Genomic DNA, 15,409 nt, shown 5'->3' with positions numbered 1-15,409 from the left:
CTAAGAGACTCTGTAAGGGTGGTTTCTTATCGTGTTCTTGTGTATAATGCTGGAAAATTGAACCTTGATTTCTGTGGTATTATAGACGGCGTCGCAACGTGGTGGAGGTCCTTCCAATGTAGCTGTTGGAGCCATCACAGTGGCCCTCCTGGCAAGTAAATTTAAACACTACATTGGTGGTGGCCTCCCGAGAGGTAGAGGGTGCCGTACTATTCCACTTTATCAATGATTTTGTTAGGTTAGGTTTACAGAAGATTCTAATGTCAATAGTGGCGTTCGGATCAGATGTTGTGACTCCTCTTTTAATTATGCTCCTAATAGCATTGCATTCTTCTTTATATTTATCGTGAAAATTGTTCTGTTGATATATAATAATTTTCTCCTTTGGTGGGGTAGGTTGTTGGGTGGGTGCTGCGTACTGATCCATCTTTTTCTTGATAACATCCTCTATCAGATGGTCTGTATAGCCGTTATTTGTCAGAAGTTGGCGGATGCGATCAAGTTCTCTGTGCGTCTCCGTCCAGGTACTGCAGTGAGTTAAAGCCCTGTTCACATAAGAGGCCACGACGAACCTCTTGTATGCAGCAGGGCATTCTCCTCTTGCATTAGGGCAGCGTCCCACGTTTGTGGCTTTGATATAAACCTTAGTCTTGAAACTTTTATCTTGTTTGGAGATGTCAACATCGAGGAAAGGGAGGCGTCCTTCTATGCTGCACTCACAGGTAAAAGCTAAGCAGGAATTGCTTTCAAATGCTGCTAGGAAAAGGGGGACCTCATCGTCAGTAGAAGTGGTGATAAAAATGTCATCGATATATCTGGCATATATACTTGGAGGAGGATGGTTTTGAAAGGTCCTTTCTTCCACTTTAGCCATATATATATTAGCAAAAAGGACTCCAAAAGGGGAACCCATTGCCACTCCATCTACTTGTCTGAATAGCTCTCCCCTGTGGGAGAGAAATGGGGCCTCCTTTGTGCAGATTTCGAGCATGGCTCGCACGACGTCTTCAGGGATGTCAAGTGCGGGGACATTGCTTCTGTAGACTCTCTCTAATATGATACTTATTGTCTCATTGACGGGAACATGGGTGAATAAACTTTCAACGTCTAGAGAGGAGATATCATTGCAGGGTGGAGCCGTACGGAGCAAGTCAATGAATTCCGTAGCTGAAGCGACGGACCTCCCTGTAGGCACATAAGGGATGAGGAGAGAGTTCAGAGTATTAGCTGCCTGGTAGGTGGCGGTAGTCATTTGTGAAATTATCGGTCTCAGAGGGTTGCCTTCTTTAACAGTATCCAGGTCCAAAGTCACCAATAGCTTGAGTGAAAAATTTCTTCGAAATATTAGCCTTCCGGATAAGGTTGTTGATTCTTCTTTTCACATTGTCAGTTGGATCTTTTGATCCACTACAAAACATCATTGACCCAACAACCCACCATCCAACCAATCAGCACTCGGGACGAGCCACTGGGTCTTCCGCCAGAATGCTCCGAGGTCCCGACCAGATATCGGGTTCACACGGCCTACCTGCTAGTCAATCAGCATCGAGCTTCACCCGCGCCCGGTTGACCTGATCCCGTATAAAAACCTTACATGGATAACTTTCCTAACTATTCTCCTAACCTCCAGTGAAGAAACAACCCGCATTCTACACCCTGAAGAAGCCTCAGATCGAGGCGAAAAACTCTGAGTTTCGGTGAATGTTAGTCAACAGTTTCCTCTGTTACTAGAAGATAATCAAGTCGGCATGCAACAGCACTTAAAGTAAGATATGCTACTCATAAACGAGAAATGAATAATTTCATATAGTACCTCTCTACAAGTAACAAGAAGATCTTTCAAAAGATCAAGAATTCCTACCTTAAAATAATCAAAGCATCCAGTGCAGTTGATTTTAATCAGAATTGTCTGAGAGAAAACCTGTGCCCAAGAAATATATGTATATATATATATATATATATATATATATATATATATATATATATGTATATATATATATACATATATATGTATGTATGTATATATATATATATATATATATATATATATATATATATTACACACAGACACACACACACACATACACACACGCGCGCGCACACACACACACACACACACACACACACACACACACGCACACACACACACACACACACACACACACACACACACACACACACACACACACACTTCAACGAACGGACGGCTTAGAAGACGTTCTGAAGAAAATTGAAGTTTCGTGGATCCCAACGCAAAGAGAAGTGCCTATTGTATTTACAGGGTGGGGGGAAATTGCTCGTGGGGTAGTGGGAAAGTAGGGAAAGAGGAGAAGGGGAGGGATTGCTGAGGGAAATGGAAGGAAATGAGGAAGGAGAGGACTTGGCCCAGGCAGACAGGCGAAAGGTAAACAAACGGCCCCCCGACCAGCTGAGCGACGATGAAATGTCTAATAAAAATGTAAAGATTAGAAGTATAGATAAGAGCAATACAGTAGAAAGTGATGAGAATATTTTCCAGGGATTTAAAGAGGGTGGGGGGGACACAACCCCCCCCCCCCGACTGACAAGACTAGAAGAGAAGGTCGATAAGATGATCGAGGACTTGGAGCGTAGGTTCGGTCATGTTAACAATATTATACGGAGGGTTGAAAAATTGGAAGAACTAGAGAAGGCGAACAAAAACTTAACTGATGAAATAGGAAACCTGAAAAGACAGTTAAAAGAAGTAAAGGTGGAGAATGAGGAATTGAAGAGGAATAGTAAAGAAAACAGAGAGGGATGGAAGTCGATAAAAGAAAACAGTAAAGTTGCATTTACTGACATAATTAAACAGCAAATGAGAGAACAAACTGAAGACTCAGTTATTAAAGTGATGAGACAGAAGGAGAATATAGTAAGAGACTTAGCTGACAAAAAGAAATGTATAATTATATTAGGAATGGAAGAGAAACATAACCCAGATAGAACCTCAAGAACCAATGAGGAAAATGAAAAAGTAAACAGTTTACTAAAATTAGTTCAGGAAGATGAACAAGAAATTATGAAGGAAATTGAGGAAAAATTCAGGCTCGGAAAGTATAGTACAGATAAGACCAGACCAATTAAGATTAAATTCAGGTCACAAACGACGGCAGAGAATATCTTATCCAAAACAGGGAAACTAGCAACAAGTGAACAATATAAAAAGGTATGGATAAAAAGGGAAATGAATAAAGAGGAAAGAGAGGAAGAAAAGCAGAAAAGACTTGAAGCTAAGAAAAAAAAAAAAACGAGAGCAGAACGGAGTCAGAGAAAGATTCTATTGGAGAGTAGTGAATATGAAACTAAGGCAGTTCGACATACAAAAGAAAAACAAAAGGGAAACAGAGAACACAATGGAAGTGACAGAAAACTAAGAGTGTCTTACACAAATATAGATGGATTAATAACAGGATTGAATGAGCTGAATGATTATTTGAAAGAAAAACGAACCAGACATAATGGGAATTGTAGAAACAAAATTAAAAGGCCCACTACCACCCAACAGTGTAGGACATGATGCATATGATTATTGGATTAAAAACAGAGAGAAAAAGCAAGGGGGTGGAGTTATGTTCCTGACTAAGAAGGATATAAACGTGAAGGGTGTCATATATGGAAAGAATACAGTAGAGATGATTATGATAGAAGTGGAAGACAGAGATAAGAAGAGCAGAAAATTTGTGATAAATTATGTGCCTCCGAAAACAGCCTCATGGGAGGAGAGTGAACATAAAAGTATGCTAGAGGACACAAAGATAACATTAAATAAAATAATGGAAGATGGAGGAAGAATAGTTATAATGGGCGACTTTAATTGCAAAGAAATCTGATGGGAAGAAATGACAGTAAAGGGTGGAGACGGCTCATGGGGAAACGCTCTACTTGAGATGATTACTGACCATACAATGACACAATGGATACAGGAGAACACTAGGTATAGAAATGAAGAAGAACCATCGAGACTAGACTTAATAATTACATCTGAACCTAGAATAGTGGACAAAATTGAATATAAAACACCAATAAGTAAAAGTGACCACATATTGATTGAACTGGAACTTAATGAAGAAAAATATATGAAAAGAAATGAGCAATATAGAAAAGGAAGAATGATGTATGAAAAAACAAACTTTGATAAAATAAGAGAATTCTTTCAACAAGAAAACTGGGAAGAAATATACAAAGAAGAAACAACAGTAGAAGAGAAATGGAATATTTTGACAAAAATTTACAAAAAAGGAGTGGAAAAGTATGTCCCAAGACAAAAACAAGAAAAAGAATATGTAAAATGCTGGTACAACAAAAGTTGTAGGGAGTTAAAAGACAAAAGAGACAAAGCCTGGACCAGATGGAAAAAAGACAGAAGACCTGAAAAATGGAAAATATATACCGGTTATAGAAATTAATATGCACAAACGTGCAGAGAGGAAAAGAGAAAATATGAAAAAGATGTCATAGAAAAGTGTAAAGATCAACCAAAACTATTCTACAGATTTGTAAACAATAAACTGAAAAACAAACAAGACTTGGAGAAATTAAGACAAGAGGGAGTTGAATACACTGAGGAAATGGAAATGGCAGAAATTATGAACAAACATTTTAAATCAGTGTTTACAAGGGAGAACATACAACCTGAAGAGATTGAATGGAAAGAGAGTCCCCCCTATGGAAGAAATAGAAGTAACAAAGAATGAAATATTGACACACTTGAGTAATCTTGATGTCAGAAAATCGCATGGACCAGATGATATAGCAAACTGGATTCTGAAAGAATGCAGGAATGAACTGGCAGACAAAATACATAGCATACTAAATAGTTCCTTGAAAGAAGGAAAAGTTCCAGAAGATTGGAAAAAAGCAAATATAGTACCTATATATAAAGGAGGAAATAAAGAAGAACCTACCAACTATAGACCAGTCTCTCTAACAAGTACAATAGCAAAAATTTGTGAAAGAATTATCAAAAGTAGATGGGTAAAATATTTAGAAAAAAACAAAGTGTTAAATCCAAGGCAATTTGGATTCAGACAAGGACGATCATGCGTCACCAATTTAATATGTTTCTATTCAAGGCTAATAGATATAATACAAGAAAGAGATGGATGGGCGGACTGTGCATTTTTAGACCTAAAGAAAGCTTTTGACAAAGTACCACATAAGAAGTTGCTTAAGAAATTAGAAACTGAAGGAGGAATACAGGGCAAACTACTAAATTGGATGGAAGACTTTTTGCAAGAAAGAAAAATGAGAGTAGTGATAAGAAACCAGCACTCAAAATGGGATGAAGTAATAAGCGGTGTTCTGCAGGGAACAGTTCTGGCCCCAATAATGTTTGCTATATACATTAATGATATGGATGAAGGAATTGAAAGCTATATGAGCTTCTTTGCAGATGATGCAAAACTACTGAAAAGAGTGAAAACTGAAGAAGATTGTGAATCACTACAGAGAGATCTAAATAAAGTACAGGAATGGAGTAGGAAGTGGGAGATGGAGTTCAATACAAAAAAGTGTAGTATAATGGAATTTGGAAAAAGCAAAAACAGAATAACAAGAGCATATAGATTGGGAGAAGAAGGAATAAAAAAAGTAGAAAATGAGAAGGACCTGGGAGTCATTGTTATGAATAATATGTCACCTGAGAAACATATAAATAAGATTTTTGGAGAAACTTATAATTTAATAAGAACAATCAAAGTTGCATTTACATACCTGGATGAAGAAATGGTGAAGAAAATCCTAATCACCCTGATAAGACCAAGATTGGAATATGCAGCAACGATATGGTCACCAAGTACAAAAAAATGTATAAAACAAATTGAAAGAATACAAAGAGCAATTACAAAATTGGCACCAACACTCTCAAAACTATCATATGAAGAGAGACTAGAAAAACTTGAACTACAGACACTAGAGCAAAGAAGAGAGAGAGGAGATTTGATAGCTATTTACAGAATCATGAAAGGCATGGAAATTACTGATAGAGAGAATCTGATAAAATGGGATGACAGAAATACTAGAGGACACGGAAAGAAAATAAAAAAAGACAGCTATACTGTAGAAGAGATTTGAAAAAGAACAGCTTTCCTCACAGAGTAATAGACAGTTGGAACAAGTTAGATGAGAAAGTGGTGTGTGCAAAAACAATACATGAATTTAAAAATAGTTTAGATAAAATGAGATATGAAGACGGGATCCCACGAGCATAGCTCCCCTTCCCGTAAAATACAACTAGGTAAATACAACTAGGTAAATACACACACTTCAACGAACGGACGGCTTAGAAGACGTTCTGAAGAAAATTGAAGTTTCGTGGATCCCAACGCAAAGAGAAGTGCCTATTGTATTTACAGGGTGGGGGGGAAATTGCTCGTGGGGTAGTGGGAAAGTAGGGAAAGAGGAGAAGGGGAGGGATTGCTGAGGGAAATGGAAGGAAATGAGGAAGGAGAGGACTTGGCCCAGGCAGACAGGCGAAAGGTAAACAAACGGCCCCCCGACCAGCTGAGCGACGATGAAATGTCTAATAAAAATGTAAAGATTAGAAGTATAGATAAGAGCAATACAGTAGAAAGTGATGAGAATATTTTCCAGGGATTTAAAGAGGGTGGGGGGGGGACACAAACCCCCCCGACTGACAAGACTAGAAGAGAAGGTCGATAAGATGATCGAGGACTTGGAGCGTAGGTTCGGTCATGTTAACAACATTATACGGAGAGTTGAAAAATTGGAAGAACTAGAGAAGGCGAACAAAAACTTAACTAAGGAAATTGAAGAATTAAAAAAACAGTTAAAAGAAGTAAAATATGAGAATAAAGTCTTAAAGGAGAATAATAAGGAGAACAAGGAGGGTTGGAAAAAAATCCAAGAAAATAGCAAAGTTGCATTCACTGACATAATCAGACAGCAAATGAATGAACAAACTGAAAACTCAGTTATTAAAGTGATGAGACAGAAGGAGAATATAGTAAGAGACTTAGCAGACAGAAAGAAATGTATAATTATATTAGGAATGGAAGAGAAACATAACCCAGATAGAACCACAAGAATCAAAGAGGAAAATGAAAAAGTAAGACATTTACTAGAATTAGTTCAGGAAGATGAACCAGAAATAATGAAACAAATCGAAGTGAAATTCAGGATTGTGAAATATAGTACAGAAAAAACCAGACTAATTAAGATTAAATTCAGGTCACAAATTACGGCTGAGAATATCTTATCCAAAACAGGGAAACTAGCAACAAGTGAACAATATAAAAAGGTATGGATAAAAAAGGAAATGAATAAAGAGGAAAGAGAGGAAGACTTGAAGCTAAGGAAAAAAATGAGATAAGAACGGAGTCAGAAAAAGAGAGATTCTATTGGAGAGTAGTGAATATGAAACTAAAGAAAGTCGACATACAAGAGAAAAACAAAAGGGAAACAGAGAACACAATGGAAGTGGCAGAAAACTAAGAGTGTCTTACACAAATATAGATGGATTAATAACAGGATTGAATGAGCTGAATGATTATTTGAAAGAAAAAGAACCAGACATAATGGGAATTGTAGAAACAAAATTAAAAGGTCCACTACCACCCAACAGTGTAGGACATGATGCATATAATTATTGGATTAGAAACAGAGTGAAAAAGGAAGGGGGTGGAGTTATGTTCCTGACTAAGAAGGATATAAACGTGAAGTGTGTCACATATGGAAAGAATACAGTAGAGATGATAATGATGGAAGTAGAAGATAGAGATAAGAAGAGCAGAGAGTTTGTGATAAATTATGTGCCCCCGAAAACAGCCTCATGGGAAGAGAGTGAACATATAAGTATGTTAGAGGACATAAAGATAACATTAAACAAAATAATGGAAGAGGGAGGAAAAATAGTTATGATGGGCGACTTTAATTGCAAATAAATCTGCTGGGAAGAAATGACAGTAAAGGGTGGAGACGGCTCATGGGGAAACGCTCTACTTGAGATGGTTACTGACCATACAATGACACAATGGATACAGGAGAACACTAGGTATAGAAATGAAGAAGAGCCATCGAGACTAGACCTAATAATTACATCTGAACCTAGAATAGTGGACAAAATTGAATATAAAACACCAATAAGTAAAAGTGACCACATATTGATTGAACTGGAACTTAATGGAGAAAAATATATGAAAAGAAATTAACAATATAGAAAAGGAAGAATGATGTATGAAAAAAACAAACTTTGATAAAATAAGAGAATTCTTTCAACAAGAAAACTGGGAAGAAATATACAAAGAAGAAACAACAGTAGAAGAGAAATGGAATATTTTGACAAAAATTTACAAAAAAGGAGTGGAAAAGTATGTCCCAAGACAAAAACAAGAAAAAGAATATGTAAAATGCTGGTACAACAAAAGTTGTAGGGAGTTAAAAGACAAAAGAGACAAAGCCTGGACCAGATGGAAAAAAGACAGAAGACCTGAAAAATGGAAAATATATACCTGTTATAGAAATTAATATGTACAAACGTGCAGAGAGGAAAAGAGAAAATATGAAAAAGATATCATAGAAAAGTGTAAAGATCAACCAAAACTATTCTACAGATTTGTAAACAATAAACTGAAAAACAAACAAGACTTGGAGAAATTAAGACAAGAGGGAGTTGAATACACTGAGGAAATGGAAATGGCAGAAATTATGAACAAACATTTTAAATTAGTGTTTACAAGGGAGAACATACAACCTGAAGAGAACGAATGGAAAGAGAAAGTCCCCCCTATGGAAGAAATAGAAGTAACAAAGAATGAAATATTGACACACTTGAGTAATCTTGATGTCAGAAAATCGCATGGACCAGATGAAATAGCAAACTGGATACTGAAAGAATGCAGGAATGAACTGGCAGACAAAATACATAGCATACTAAATAGTTCCTTGAAAGAAGGAAAAGTTCCAGAAGATTGGAAAAAAGCAAATATAGTACCTATATATAAAGGAGGAAATAAAGAAGAACCTACCAACTATAGACCAGTCTCTCTAACAAGTACAATAGCAAAAATTTGTGAAAGAATTATCAAAAGTAGATGGGTAAAATATTTAGAAAAAAACAAAGTGTTAAATCCAAGGCAATTTGGATTCAGACAAGGACGATCATGCGTCACCAATTTAATATGTTTCTATTCAAGGCTAATAGATATAATACAAGAAAGAGATGGATGGGCGGACTGTGCATTTTTAGACCTAAAGAAAGCTTTTGACAAAGTACCACATAAGAAGTTGCTTAAGAAATTAGAAACTGAAGGAGGAATACAGGGCAAACTACTAAATTGGATGGAAGACTTTTTGCAAGAAAGAAAAATGAGAGTAGTGATAAGAAACCAGCACTCAAAATGGGATGAAGTAATAAGCGGTGTTCCGCAGGGAACAGTTCTGGCCCCAATAATGTTTGCTATATATATTAATGATATGGATGAAGGAATTGAAAGCTATATGAGCTTCTTTGCAGATGATGCAAAACTACTGAAAAGAGTGAAAACTGAAGAAGATTGTGAATCACTACAGAGAGATCTAAATAAAGTACAGGAATGGAGTAGGAAGTGGGAGATGGAGTTCAATACAAAAAAGTGTAGTATAATGGAATTTAGAAAAAGCAAAAACAGAATAACAGGAGCATATAAATTGGGAGAAGAAGGAATAAAAAAAGTAGAAAATGAGAAGGACCTGGGAGTCATTGTTATGAATGATATGTCACCTGAGAAACATATAAATAAGATTTTTGGAGAAACTTATAATTTAATAAGAACAATCAAAGTTGCATTTACATACCTGGATGAAGAAATGGTGAAGAAAATCCTAATCACCCTGATAAGACCAAGATTGGAATGTGCAGCAACGATATGGTCACCAAGTACAAAAAAATGAATAAAAAATTTGAAAGAATACAAAGAGCAATTACAAAATTGGCACCAACACTCTCAAAACTATCATATGAAGAGAGACTAGAAAAACTTGAACTACAGACACTAGAGCAAAGAAGAGAGAGAGGAGATTTGATAGCTATTTACAGAATCATGAAAGGCATAGAAATTACTGATAGAGAGAATCTGATAAAATGGGATGACAGAAATACTAGAGGACACGGAAAGAAAATAAAAAAAGACAGCTATACTGTAGAAGAGATTTGAAAAAGAACAGCTTTCCTCACAGAGTAATAGACAGTTGGAACAAGTTAGATGAGAAAGTGGTGTGTGCAAAAACAATACATGAATTTAAAAATAGTTTAGATAAAATGAGATATGAAGACGGGACCCCACGAGCATAGCTCCCCTTCCCGTAAAATACAACTAGGTAAATACAACTAGGTAAATACACACACGGCTCGGTGGCGGATTGGTAAAGCACTGGCCTCACAAGCCAGAGAACCGGGGTTCGATTCCCCGGTCGGGCGGAGATAAGTTGGGTTTGTCTCCTTTCACGTGTAGCCCCTGTTCACCTAGCAGCGAGTAGGTACGGGACGTTAGTCAAGGAGTTGTGACCTTGCTGTCCCGGTGTGTGGTGTGTGAGTGGTCTCAGACCTACCCAGAGATCGGCTAATAAGGAGCTCTGAGCTCACTGCCGTAGGGTGGTGTCTGGCTGTCTCGACAGAGACTGCAGCTATTCCGAGGTGAATACACACACACACACACACACACACACACACACACACACACACACACACTTTCAACGAACGGACGGCTTGACGAACGCTCTGAAGAAAAGTGCAGATTGAGGATACCAACGCAAAGAGAAGTGCCTTTTTGTATTTGCAGGGGGGGGGAATTGCTCGTGAGGTAGTGGGAAAGTAAGGAAAGAGGAGAGGGGGAGGGATTACTGGGGAAATGGAAGATAATGAGGATGTGGAGGACTTGGCCCAGGCAGACGGGCGGAAGATCAACATGAAACGACCACCGGATTACGAAATGGCAAATAAAAATGTAAAGATTAGAAGTATAGAGAGGAGAAATACAGTAGAAAGTGACGAGAATATGTTCCAGGGATTTAAAGAGGGTGGGGGGGACACAACCCCCCCCAGACTGATAAGACTAGAGGAGAGAGTTGATAAGGTGATCGAGGACTTGGAACGTAAGTTAGGTAATGTAGGCTCCATTCTACAAAGAATTGAAAGATTGGAACAACTAGAGAAGGCTAACAGAAACTTAACTGAAGAAGTAGAGGACCTAAAAAGACAGTTAGGAAATGTAAAGGAGGAGAATGAGAAATTGAAGAAGAATAGTAATGAAAACAGTGAGAAAATAGCTACAGAAGCTAAAAATTGGAGAATAACTCAAGAAGGGAATAAGGTTTCATTCACTGACATAGTCAAACAGCAATTGAAAGAACATAATGAAGACTCAGTTATTAAAGTGATGAGACAGAAGGAGAATATAGTAAGAGAATTAGCTGACAAAAAGAAATGTATAATTATATTAGGAATGGAAGAGAAACATAACCCAGATAGAACCGCAAGAATCAAGGAGGAAAATGAAAGGGTAAGCAGTTTATTAAAATTAGTCCAGGAAGATGAACCAGAAATTATAAAGGAAATTGAGGAAAAATTCAGACTCGGAAAATATAGTACAGATAAGACCAGACCAATTAAGATTAAATTCAGGTCACAAACAACGGCAGAGAAAATTCTATCCAAGACAGGGAAACTAGCAACAAATGATCAATATAAAAAGGTATGGATAAAAAGAGAAATGAATAAGGAGGAAAGAGAGGCAGAAAAGCAGAAAAGAATTGAAGCTAAGGCAAAAAACGAGGAAAGAACGGAGTCAGAGAAAGAGAGATTCTATTGGAGAGTAGTGAACATGAAAATAAAGCAGTTCGACATACTAAAGAAAAACATAAGGGAAACAGAGAACACAATGGAAGTGGCAGAAAACTAAGAGTGTCTTACACAAATATAGATGGATTGATAACAGGATTGAATGAACTGAATGATTATTTGAAAGAAAAAGAACCGGACATAATGGGAATTGTAGAAACAAAATTAAAAGGCCCACTACCACCCAACAGTGTAGGACATGATACATACAATTATTGGATTAGAAACAGAGAGAAAAAACAAGGGGGTGGAGTTATGTTCCTGACAAAGAAGGATATAAACGTGAAAGGTGTCATATATGGAAAGAATACAGTAGAGATGATTATGATAGAAGTGGAAGACCGAGATAAGAAGAGCAGAAAATTTGTGATCAACTATGTGCCTCCGAAAACAGCCTCATGGGAGGAGAATGAACATAAAAGTATGTTAGAGGACACAAAGATAGCATTAACTAAGATAATGGAAGACGGAGGAAGAATAGTTATGATGGGCGACTTTAATTGCAAAGAAATCTGCTGGGAAGAAATGACAGTAAAGAGTGGTGATGACTCATGGGGAAATGCTCTACTTGAGATGATTACTGACCATTCAATGACACAATGGATACAAGAGAACACTAGGTATAGAAATGAAGAAGAACCATCGAGGCTAGACTTAATAATTACATCTGAACCTAGAATAGTGGACAAGATTGAATATAAAACACCAATAGGTAAAAGTGACCACATATTGATTGAACTGGAACTTAATGAAGAAAAATATATGAAAAGAAATGAACAATATAGAAAAGGAAGAATGATGTATGAAAAAACAAACTTTGATAAAATAAGAGAATTCTTCCAACAAGAAAACTGGGAAGAAATATACAAAGAAGAAACATCAGTGGAAGAGAAATGGAATATTTTGACAAAAATTTACAAAGAAGGAGTGGAAAAGTATGTCCCAAGACAAAAACAAGAAAAAGAATATGTAAAATGCTGGTACAACAAAAGTTGTAGGGAGTTAAAAGACAAAAGAGACAAAGCCTGGACCGGATGGAAAAAAGACAGAAGACCTGAAAAATGGAAAATATATACTGGTTATAGAAATGAATATGTACAAAAGTGCAGAGAGGAAAAAAGAAAATATGAAAAAGATGTTATAGAAAAGTGTAAAGATCAACCAAAACTATTCTACAGATTTGTAAACAATAAACTGAAAAACAAACAAGACTTGGAGAAACTAAGACAAGGGGGAGTTGAATACACTGAGGAAATGGAAATGGCAGAAATTATGAACAAACATTTTAAATCAGTGTTTACAAGGGAAAATATACAACCTGAAGAGATTGAGTGGAAGGAAAAAGTCCCCCCTATGGAAGAAATAGAAGTAACGAAGAATGAAATATTGACACACTTGGGTAATTTTGATGTCAGAAAATCGCATGGGCCAGATGAAATAGCAAACTGGATTCTGAAAGAATGTAGGAATGAACTGGCAGACAAAATACATAGCATAATAAGCAGTTCCTTAAAAGAAGGAAAAGTTCCAGAAGATTGGAAAAAAGCAAATATAGTACCTATATATAAAGGAGGAAATAAAGAAGAACCTACCAACTATAGACCAGTCTCTCTAACAAGTACAATAGCAAAAATATGTGAAAGAATTATCAAAAGTAGATGGGTAAAATACTTGGAAAAAAACAACGTACTAAATCCAAGGCAATTTGGATTCAGACAAGGACGATCATGCGTCACCAATTTAATATGTTTCTATTCAAGGCTAATAGATATAATACAAGAAAGAGATGGATGGGCTGATTGTGCATTTCTAGACCTAAAAAAAGCTTTTGACAAAGTACCACATAAGAAGTTGCTTAAGAAATTAGAATATGAAGGAGGAATACAAGGTAAATTGCTAAATTGGATGGAAGACTTTTTGCAAGAAAGAAAAATGCGAGTAGTGATAAGAGATCAGCACTCAAAATGGAATGAAGTAATAAGCGGTGTCCCGCAGGGAACAGTTCTGGCCCCAATAATGTTTGCTATATATATTAATGATATGGATGAAGGAATTGAAAGCTATATGAGCTTCTTTGCAGATGATGCAAAATTACTGAAAAGAGTGAAAACTGAAGAAGATTGTGAATCACTACAGAGAGATCTAAATAAAGTACAAGAATGGAGTAGGAAGTGGGAGATGGAGTTCAATACAAAAAAGTGTAGTATAATGGAATTTGGAAAAAGCAAAAACAGAATAACAGGATCATATAATTTGGGAGAAGAAGGAATAAAAAGAGTAGAAAATGAGAGGGACCTGGGAGTCATTGTTATGAATAATATGTCACCTGAGAAACATATAAATAAGATTTTTGGAGAAACTTATAATTTAATAAGAACAATCAAAGTGGCATTTACATACCTGGATGAAGAAATGGTGAGGAAAATCCTAGTCACCCTGATAAGACCAAGATTGGAATATGCAGCAACGATATGGTCACCAAGTACAAAAAAATGTATAAAAAAACTTGAAAGAATACAAAGAGCAATTACTAAACTGGCACCAACACTCTCAAAACTATCATATGAAGAGAGACTACAAAAACTTAAACTACAGACACTAGAGCAAAGAAGAGAGAGAGGAGATTTGATAGCTATTTACAGAATCATGAAAGGCATAGAAATTACTGATAGAGAGAATCTGATAAAATGGGATGACAGAAATACAAGAGGACACGGAAAGAAAATAAAAAAAGACAACTATAGAAGAGATTTGAAAAAGAACAGCTTTCCTCACAGAGCAATAGACAGTTGGAACAAGTTAGATGAGAAAGTGGTGTGTGCAAAAACAATACATGAATTTAAAAATAGTTTAGATAAAATGAGATATGAAGACGGGACCTCACGAGCATAGCTCCCCTTCCCGTAAAATACAACTAGGTACAACTAGGTAAATACACACACACCATGGATAAAAAGAGAAATGAATAAAGAGGAAAGAGAGGAAGAAAAGCAGAAAAGACTGGAAGCTAAGACAAAAAACGAGAACAGAACGGAGTCAGAGAAAGAGAGATTCTATTGGAGAGTAGTGAACATGAAACTAAGGAAGTTCGACATACAAAAGAAAAACATAAGGGAAACAGAGAACACAATGGAAGTGGCAGAAAACTAAGAGTGTCTTACACAAATATAGATGGATTAATAACAGGATTGAATGAGCTGAATGATTATTTGAAAGAAAAAGAACCGGACATAATGGGAATTGTAGAAACAAAATTAAAAGGCCCACTACCACCCAACAGTGTAGGACATGATGCATACAATTATTGGATTAGAAACAGAGAGAAAAAGCAAGGGGGTGGAGTTATGTTCCTGACTAAGAAGGATATAAACGTGAAAGGTGTCATATATGGAAAGAATACAGTAGAGATGATTATGATAGAAGTGGAAGACAGAGATAAGAAGAGCAGAAAATTTGTGATCAATTATGTGCCTCCGAAAACAGCCTCATGGGAGGAGAGTGAATATAAAAGTATGCTAGAGGACACAAAGATAGCATTAACTAAAATAATGGAAG

At 36.5% G+C, this 15,409-nt stretch overlaps 1 protein-coding gene across 1 annotated transcript; it reads right to left on the bottom strand.

Annotated features, from left to right (window-relative positions):
- LOC143026887 (uncharacterized) lies at nt 1-1,252 on the bottom strand. Its single transcript, XM_076187672.1, has 2 exons — nt 420-1,252; nt 1-148 (listed from the first exon to the last, which is right to left on the bottom strand). Exons 1-2 carry the CDS (start codon nt 1,250-1,252, stop codon nt 1-3), a joined length of 981 nt encoding a protein of 326 aa, XP_076043787.1.
- Nucleotides 1,253-15,409: the final 14,157 nt, after the last annotated feature.

Source organism: Oratosquilla oratoria, chromosome 7 (assembly GCF_046742065.1).
Source record: "Oratosquilla oratoria isolate Oo_2021 chromosome 7, ASM4674206v1, whole genome shotgun sequence".
Lineage (NCBI taxonomy): Eukaryota > Metazoa > Arthropoda > Malacostraca > Stomatopoda > Squillidae > Oratosquilla > Oratosquilla oratoria.
The sequence above is the reverse complement of the archived record's forward strand: the minus strand, read 5'-3'. Positions and strand labels throughout refer to the sequence as shown.

Excerpts from the sequence above, each read along its gene's own strand:
- LOC143026887 (XM_076187672.1), bottom strand. The coding sequence starts at position 1,252 with ATGACTACCGCCACCTACCAGGCAGCTAATACTCTGAACTCTCTCCTC. Across the intron at positions 149-419 it reads ATCAAGAAAAAGATGGATCA|GAGGGCCACTGTGATGGCTC; the intron begins GTACGCAGCACC and ends TTTACTTGCCAG.